The sequence below is a fragment of the Artibeus jamaicensis genome, unplaced genomic scaffold (genome assembly GCF_021234435.1).
Source record: "Artibeus jamaicensis isolate MK-2021 breed Jamaican fruit bat unplaced genomic scaffold, CSHL_Jam_final contig_468, whole genome shotgun sequence".
NCBI classification, from domain to species: domain Eukaryota; kingdom Metazoa; phylum Chordata; class Mammalia; order Chiroptera; family Phyllostomidae; genus Artibeus; species Artibeus jamaicensis.
In genome coordinates, this window is record NW_026521846.1 from 124,577 (window position 1) to 134,182 (window position 9,606).

Sequence of the window (9,606 nt, forward strand, 5' to 3'; positions counted from 1 at the left end):
TGTGTTAGGAGGCCCACGCATCAGCTGAGAAACAGCAAGGCCAGTGTGACTGGAGCTTGGAGAGGCAGAGGAAGCTGGAGATTTGGTCAGTGGCTAGAACGTAAGAGGGTCTTTGTGGGTCATGGTAAGATCTCTGGATTCCCAGTTGGTGTTAGAGGTAGGTGCATGGCTGAATTTACATTTGAAAAGATGACTGTGGCTTTGGAATGGAAAAATAGATGGGGTGGGTTGGCTGAGGCAGAGTCCTACTGTAATTGTGTAGGTTAGAGATAATGATGGCTGGGGAAGGGTGAAGATATGAGGATAAGTGACACAGGCAGAGTGAAGATCTCTTTGGGAAGTAAAGCAACAGAGCTGCCTCCCATAACACATCCTCATGGAGCAGGGTGAGGCCAAAGCAATAAACCTTTATTCTGGGTGGTGCCAATGGGCACCAAGGAAGACTCAGTCCAGTCTGCAGAATACACAAATCTTTGAAGAAACAAGCCCATGAAAATGGGTTTTCAGAAAGGAGCACAATCCCAGCTGGCTGGGGTAGCATCACAGTCAAGTATTTTGGGGCTCTGTTCTGACTATGGCCTGGAGAGATGGCGATGAACCAGGTGCCCTAGTGACTAAGTGAGCAGAGGAGGAGGCCTGAAGAGGCTAACACTGCAGATTGTGGTGGTAGGCATGAGTGCATGGCCTGGGGCTTCACAGCCCTGCCTCACTCTGAAAAACTATACACCATCCCTTGAACTATGTAAACTAGAGTGTTGCTCCCAGAGAGAGGGCACCTACCTTATGTTTTTATTTTCTATTTTGAAAAACAAATGTTACCAAACAGAGGTCCAAGGGGAGGGGCAATATTTGGCCCAGCTAGGGATGCCAGAAACTTTTACAGAACAACAGGGGCCCCTCCCAAGAACAGAATACTAATATCTACTGGGCTCTTCTGTCTGCCGCCAATTAGAAAGACATCTCTCAATGCCAGAGATTTGTGAAAAGGAAACAAAATGTTTATTTAATGTTATTCAGGCCTAACGCCTCCACTAAAATATCAAAGTCCTTTAGGTTGTACTCCTACACTCACACAGCTCCCTTCTCCCACTGTCCCAACTCCGGGTACCGTAAATCAGGAAAAGAGCACACGTCCCTTTTTCAGGCCTCTGGCACCGTCAGCTGTGTCACTATGCAGGATCTCTAGTTAATCCAAAGCACTGTGGTACCCTCTCATGGTCCACTGGCAAGAGTTCTTTGTACCCAGTTCCAGTCAAAGTCTCTCCTGCTTTCTAGGCCACTTGGCCAAAGGGGGCACCCCAAAGCCACATGGGCCTCCTCTACCAAAGCTGCAGGGGTTCTCACTCCACCAAAAGCATGTGGCTTTCTTCTTCACCTGGCTACAGGGATCTCCATTCTGGCAAAGCTGAGTGGTTTTCCCTTTCACCTGGGAAAGAGGGGGTCCATAATCTGCCAAAAGCACGTGGCTCCCTCTTTCACTTCACCAAGGGGAGGTCCTCACTCTGCTGAAACAGCATGGCTCTCTCTTTCATCTGGCTACAGGGGTCCCCATTCTGGCAAAGCCAAGTGGTACTCTTCCACTCTCCTGAAAACTGCATTGCTCCCCCTTCTACCTGGTCAAAACTTGGCCACAGCTATTTAACATATCTATGAAACAAGTTAAAGGTTATAGATATGTTAAATAATCATTGCAGAGGTTAGGTACAAAACTGTTGCTATGCAAAACAGCTCTCAATGGCCCTGGTTCTATTTGTTCCTTCTCCCAACTCATACCTGTGGGGAGAAGGGGTGACATCTTATATGTCTCTCCAATATTCCTATACACTTTGAATTCTAGACATCGTTCCAAATCTTTTTTTTGCCTCCCCCCTTGGCTGCACCCTGTATCACAAACTGCAGCGTTTAAGTGTCACAGAGTACATAGATTGGTGACTTGCTCCACTGTATATGGAATAAATTCATGGTGTATTAGTAAATTTATTCTATTTTTATTCTGGGAAAATTGACAGGAAATCATCTCTTCATTCTGGGAATAAGGCAATGGGGCTCAGTGGAGGAAGAGCTTGCAGGATGGTGGCATCATGAAGGGATCTCTGGAAGGGACTCTCAGAACCCCACAGGACTCTAGTGGGACAGAGTTAGCCATACCTGGTTCCATATGGTCTGGCCTGGCTTGAATGAGCCATTGATATAGGGTGCAGCCAAGAAGGGGCCCCCCAAAAAACGATTTGGAATGGTGTCCAGAATTCAAAGTGTACAGGAATATTGGAGAGACGTGTAAGATGTCCTCACCGCTCCCTCCCCCCAAGAGACAAATAGAGCTAGGGCCATTGAGAGCTGTTTTCATAGCAATAGTTTTGCAGCTAACCTCTGGAATGATTACTTAACGTATCTGTAACCTTTAACTTGTTTCATAGATATGTTAAATAGTGGTGGCCAAGTTTTGAGCCAGGGAGAAAGGAGTAGCTGGTACTCAAGAGGAAACTAGGGGCTGCGCCCCTGAGGGAGAACACCTGTGTGAGAGCTTGGAAAAGATGGGCTCCAGGACATGAGGCAATAACTGCCCAGGTGAAAGAGTACCATGCAGCTTTGCCAGAATGGAGATCCCTGCAGTCAGGTGAAGAAGAAAGCCATATGCTTTTGGTGGAGTGAGAACCCTTGCAGCTTTGGTAGAAGAAGCCCACGTGGTTTGGGGGTGCCCCTTTGGCCACATAGCCTGGAAAGCAAGAGAGACTTTGACTGGAACTGGATACAAAGAACTCTTGCCAGTGGACCATGAGAGGGTACCACAGTACTTTGGATTAACTAGAGATCCTGCCTGACACAGTTGATGATTCCAGCAGCCTGAAAAACAGACGTGTGCTCTTTTCCTGATTTACGGTACCCGGAATTGGGACAGTGGGAGAAGGGAGCGCTGTGTGGGTGTAGGTGTATACCCTAAAGGACTTTGATATTTTAGTGGAGGCATTAGGCCTGAATAGCATTAAATGAACATTTTGTTTCCTTTTCACAAATCTCTGGCATTGAGAGATGTCTTTCCAATTGGCGGCGGAAAGAAGAGCCCCGTAGATATTTGTATTCCGTCCTTGGGAGGGGCCCCTGTTGTTCTGTAAAAGTTTCTGGCATCCCTAGGTGGGCCAAATATTGCCCTCTCCCTTGGACCTCTTGTTCAGTAACACCATGATGAACTAGGAGGACACTGGACTGGTCCTAATGAGGCAATAGCAAGCTCAAATCATGTACAGCAGCAGTCCCCAACCTATTTTTGCAGTCCCAGGTAGATAATTTTTCCTGGAAGGTTCTCAATCCTGGCATCTCCCCTCCTTTGGAAAGAGACACAAGGATGGCCTTCAGGGGGAAAGCAGCCATGGTAGCCACTCAGGGTTGGCCTGGAATGGGTGCCTGCCAAGAATTCAACAGCCAACATGACCTGGAGAAGAGTCATTGGGAAGTCCCTATCTGGAGAGCAATCTTTGGCCAGACCCCAGAAACTTCTGAGCTGGATGACTGGTGCTCATTTTACTAACTAACTATTCCAGAAAATAAGCCCAGCTTTTCTCACACAACTGTGTGTGTCTACATAGTGGTAGAGTCTGGAAGTGTATCTGGAATAGGTACTGTCTGGAGCAGTCTGGACAGGGCAGTGTCTGGATATGGGGGGCTGAGATTTTCATACTATGTCTTCCTGTGTTTATAACACATATCCTGCTCAGTTCCTAAAGGTTCAATGGGGGATGAATTTTGATGAAAGTTCTTTACCAATGCACAAATTTTTCAAGGTACATATATACAATTTTGGTATATATTGCTCCCAAAATGCCCCTAGCTCCAGCCTCCTGGCCCTGTGTGTTCCTTTCCTTCTCATGACACCTGCACATGCTGTCCCTTGCCTGGAAGGCAGCCTTCTTCTTCCACTATTCTTTTCCTAATTAGCTGCTTATCATTCTTTAGCCTACAAAGCAAGCATCACCTACTTTCCCTGGACACTTCATTTGTAGTCTATGCTCTTCAAATGCTTCTTGTCATGGTTTATGTTCATACATTTTTGTGGGTGGGTAGTTATTAATATATGATGAATAGCACCATAAATTTCATTTGTTAATATATCGCATCAGATAATATCATCTAGTAGGTTTCTGAAAATTAACACTATTGACATTTTGGATCAGATAATTCTTTGTCGTGGGGCCTATCCTTTGCATTGTGGAATATTTAGCAGCATCCCTGTTCTCTACCCACTAGAGCCAGTAGAAACTCCTGGTTGAGACCCACTGATCTAGAACAACTGTTTATAAGAAGTATGGATTTTCAGGACTTCCAGCCAAGATGGAGGCGTAGGTAGACACACTGTGCCTCCTCGAACAACCAAAATAAGGACAGCAGTTCAGAAACAAAGTAACAACCAAAAACTGAAAGAAAATTAAACTGTATGAAATTCTGACAACCAAGGAGTAAAAATAGACACATTCATTCAGACCAGTAGGTGGGGCACAATCGAGTGGCCCAGAGGAGAGGGGTCTGGCACTGGAAGTGGGGACACTGGGCACACAAGGCACCCCAGGAACGCAAGGCGGTACCAGGAGCACAAGGAGTCACCGTGCAGACTCTGGGCACCCAGGCGGCATCTGGCAGACCCTGGGCATGGAGTGGCAACTGGCAGACCAAGCAAGGTGGTGATTGAGAAGCTGGGGATGGTGCGCAAGGTGGCTGGATGACCGTGCAGCAGTCCCACATTTGCGCACAGATAACTGGGGAGCAAGACAGATTGCTCAACCCAGGGTCTTAGCGCTGGGAAATAAAGCCTCAAAACACCAATTGAAAACACTTGTGAGGTGCAGGGAGAGACTCCCACCCTTACAGGAAAGTTCACTGGAGAAACCCACAGGGTCCTAGAATGCAAACAAGCCCACCCACATGGGAATCAGCATCAGAAAGGCCCAATTTTCTTGGGGGAAGTGGCAGAGGAGACTGAGGTGCAACAGAGAGCAGAGCAAACCACCATTTTTTTCCTCTCTGACCCTGCCCCCACATGCAGCATCACAACCCACTATTGGTTGCCCGCCCTGGTGAACACCTAAGACTCCGCCCCTCATAAGTAACAGATATGAACAGACCAAAACATGGCTCAAGCAGAAAAACAGCTCAAAGCCCCAGAGCCAATACTTCTAAGTGAAAAAGAGATAGCCAACCTATCAGATGCACAGTTCAAAACACTTGTGATCAGGATGCTCATGGAACTGGTTGATTTTAGTCACAAATTAGATGAACAAATGAAGGCTAAACTAAGTGAAATGAAGGGAAATGCACAGGGAACCAACAGTGATGGGAAGGAAACTGGGACTCAAATCAATGGAGTGGACCAGAAGGAAGAAAGAAACAAACAAACAGAAAAGGATAAAGAAAGGAGAATTCAAAAAAATGAGGAGAGGCTTAGGAACCTTCAGGACATCTTTAAACGCTCCAACATCCGAATTATAGGGGTACCAGAAGAGGAAGAGGAACAGCAACAAGTGGAAAACTTATTTGAACAAATAATTAAGGAGAACTTGCCTAATCTGGCAAAGGAAATAGACTTCCAGGAAGTGCAGGAAGCTCAGAGAGTCCCAAAGAAGTTGGACCCAAGAAGGAACACACCAAGGCACATCATCATTACATTAGCCAAGATTAAAATGAAGGAGAGAATCCTAGAAGCAGCAAGAGATAAGGAGACAGTTACCTACACAGGAGTTCCCATCAGACTGTCAGCTGATTTCTCAAAAGAGACTAAGCTTACAGGCAAGAAGGGGCTGGAAAGAAGTATTCCAAGTCATGAAATGCAAGGACCTACATCCAAGATTGCTCTATCCAGCAAAGCTTTCATTTAGAACGGAAGGACAGATACAGTTCTCAGATAAGGTCAAGTTGAAGGAGTTCATCATCACTAAACCCTTATTTTATGAAATGTTAAAGAGTCTTATCTAAGAAAAAGATAAAAAACATGTATACTAAAATGACAGCGAACTCACAGTTACTAACAACCACACCTAAAATAAAAACAAACTAAACAAACAACTAGAACAGGAACAGAACCACAGAAATGGAGATCATATGGAGGGTTAGCAACAGGGGAGTGGAAAGAGGAGAGGGGAGGAAAGTACAGAGAGTAAGTAACATAGATGGCAGGCAGAAAGGGGGAGGGCAAGAATAGTGTAGGAAATGTAAAAGCTAAAGAGCTTCAGGCACATGGACATGAACTAAAGGGGGGAATGTGGGTGGGAGAGGTTGTGCAGGGTGGAGGGGAATGAAGGGGGAAAATGGGACAACTGTAATAACATAATCAATAAAATATATTTTAAAAAATTCCAAAAAAAAAGAAGTATGGATTTTCAAAGGCAGGTTTCCTAAGAGCCCTTTACTGAAACACTGATCTCTTTCTAGACTAGCGCTGTCCAACAGAAATATAATGTGAGCCACATATGTAATTCTAGTAGCTGAAAGAAAGTAAAAGAAGCCTGGGCTAGTGTGGCTCAGTAAATTGAGTGCTGGCCTGTAAACCAAAGGGCCACTGGTTTGATTCCCAATCAGGACACATGCCCGGGTTGTAGTCCAGGCTCCCAGTATGGGGACTATAAGAGACAACCACACATTGATGTTTCTCTCCTTCTCTTTCTCCTTCCCTTTCTGTCTCTAAAAAAATTAAATAAATAAGTAAATACAATCTTTTTAAAAAATTAAAAAAGAAAGTAAAAGAAAAAACAGGTGAAATTTAAAAATATATTTGATTGAACTACTATATCCAAAACATGGTCATTTTAGCATGTAATCAATATAACATAATTAGTAATGAGATATTTTGCACTTTTTTCTGCCAAGTCATCAAAATGTAGTGTGTATTTTTCTTAGTTAGGACTAGCCACATGTGAAGTGCTGAATAACCATATGTAGCCAGTGACTAATGCGTTAGGAAGCAATGGGAGGGTAGACCCAAGCTTTATCAGAGGGCCTCGCCTGGCTCACCCGTTGGGTTGTTACCAGATTGCATCTCCATCCCTCAGAAGAGCCATGCACAGCCCTTCTTTACCCAAAGGGGCCCACAGGTTATACTGCATCTTGAGCATCCCTTTAGTGGGGGTGACCTGATGGCTCTGAGTACATCCTGGAGGTCCAGCTTCTTCCCAGTCATTTAGGGCCCTGCGACATGCTAATGAGATGGGTGTTGTTGCCTGTGCCTTCACAGGTGTTGGAGGGTCCCTGACACCCACACTGGGTGAGACTCACACTGTTTCCAAGCTCCCCAGGCAGATGTTCCACTCACTTCCAAACCACCTTCACACATTGCTCACAAGGAGGCTCAGCCCTCCACAAACAGCGACCACCTGAAAAGACACATTCTATTTTCTTAAGAGACAGATGTTCTCATCTAAAACAACACTTGTCCTAGCCAAGAAGATGCTATCCATAAGATGCTGTCTCTAGCTCCAGGGCTTGTCCTGAGTCTCCAGGCCACCCTGTAGAGACACTGGGTGTCTGGGGTGCTAGTCCAGTTCTGAAGGATCACCCCTGCAAGACCCTCTGACTCACGGATCTCTTGCTGTCTCTGGATCTGTCCTCCCCTCTATGTCCCAACCAGTCTCAGAGGTCATCTCCAGGCCACACAGTGTTCCAGGGGAGTGCCTGACCCCAGCTGCCTGAGGAATTGCTTTTCTCAGGCTCTACAGAGCAGCACCCCCAGGCTGCTGAATGAAGACTCTCACTTGGACTTGGCTGACTCCAGAAGCTGGAGTATTGCTTTCCTAGTGAGAGACATTTTTATTTTGACTGTTGGGACAAATCTTAAAAATCAAGCATTTATTTCCCTTTTAGTAAAGGAACAAAGTTTCTCCAAAGTTGTCACCTGGTCACTTTGAGCAACCCATGGTCTCAGCACATCACAGAATATGAGGTGAAGCCTACATACCACTGGGGCACTAAGACAGCCATCGCCCCTTTGCAGTTTCAAGTCTGACTCCCACTGACCCCTGGGTCCTTACTCCCTGTTACCAGGATGCCTCCAGAAGGCCTGCCCCATCTGACCAGGAATGTGGCAGCCACACAGTGTCCACACACATTGCCAAGAGAGTCACGCACAGTGTGCCCAGATCCACCGCACGAAGTTGGACTTACCCCTCCTGGCTCGCCTGATCCTTGGGCTCAGCATGTTCCTGCAGCCACCCTGCCGGAGTCACTGGGCCGATCATGCTGTCATCACTTCCCTTTTCTCTTCCTCTCACCCAGCTGCCCCTCTTGACCCAGTGGCCACTGGCATCACCATCGAGGCTCCCTGGGCTCCATCTCCTGGCAGTTGCCAGCTTGCCTCGGACTACATAAATCTCAAGCTCTATTTATTCATTCCAGAATTAATTCTTATTCAAGAGAACCGTCGAGAGGTTCAGTAACTTCTGCTAATCAATCAATCAATCAATCACTGGACCAGGGCGGGGCAGCTTGATGTTTTCCCCAGCGGCCAGGGTGCTCCCGGCTTTGAGCTGAGTTCAGCAGACTACGGGCTCTCCTCCCACGCCCTTGATGGGCGTGTGCAAGGGCGGGTCCAATTGGAGAACTGGAAGATCCGTCCTGGCTGGGGCGTTCCTGGGCTCGACCCGCCCTCTGCTCTGGGAGTGCTAGCCTGGCTGCGCTAGAGACTACAAGAGGCTGGCTAGCCAAGGTGGGGGTGGGGCAGGAGTGGGAGAGTGCTGGTGTTGAGAGGTTGGCGGAGATTCCTTCAGGCCAAGGACCCCTCCTGGGCTTGTCCAATGGGACTAGCAATGCCCTATGTTTCTTCCCAGAAGGTCCCAGGAGGCTGTTCAGGATCTCAGAGTTCCAAGTGTTTGTTGAAACACAGGTGTGTCTAAGGACAGTGCAGCCCTGCAGTGTTCAGATCCTCAGGAGACTGCATCAGAGAGATGCCTGTTAGGAATGGTAACTTTCTCTGCTGCCTTAATAATGTAACTGGAATAGAATGAGTGTGAAGCATTTAGTTCAGCGTCTGCACACATAGGATCTGAAAAACTGTTCACTGAGTAGTGAATCTCTGCTAATTGCAGTGTTTGTTTAATATTAGTATAATTTAAAGAGTATATAATGGGGCTTTTGGGGAGGGGCTCAACCTCAAGATCCTAAAAATTGCCAAAGAAATGCAATCACAGTAATCACTATCATTTATTAGGTACCTATTATGTGCCCTGTGTAGTGTTTTATATTCAATATCTCATTTAATTCTTAAATTCTCTGAGGCAGGTGCTCTTACCAGGGCTTTTCAAATGAAGAAAGTAAGGCACAGAAAAGTTAAATAACTTGAACAAAGTCACACAATACTGTCCAGGTGGGTGTCTGAATCCAGGGCTGTGTGTCTATAGTCCATGTTTTTCCATGACACCAGTCTCACTAAATACCTGAATTCCAACCACCTCATGTAAGCAGTTCCTGGCTTGAGAGCATGTTGGATGGTGAGAGACAGGCTCTGTGCCCCTGAAAATCACCCCTGTGCCCTGGTAGGCATTTGAGCCTGGGGTTCTGTTTTTCAGGCCTGGGTAATGTGGAATCTTTTTAGGCCAAGGGATTTGAACAACAATCTCTCTGCTTTTAACA

At 46.4% G+C, this 9,606-nt stretch overlaps 1 protein-coding gene across 1 annotated transcript in view; it reads right to left on the bottom strand.

Moving 5' to 3' along the window:
• Nucleotides 1-8,423, bottom strand: part of LOC119051313 (rho GTPase-activating protein 22-like) — a 109,593-nt gene extending 101,170 nt beyond the window's left edge. Inside the window, exon 1 of the mRNA XM_053667355.1 lies at nucleotides 8,143-8,423. Within this exon, the coding sequence (XP_053523330.1) occupies nucleotides 8,143-8,176 (34 nt within the window). The 5' untranslated portion in view covers nucleotides 8,177-8,423. The remainder of the gene's footprint in view (nucleotides 1-8,142) is intronic.
• Nucleotides 8,424-9,606: the final 1,183 nt, after the last annotated feature.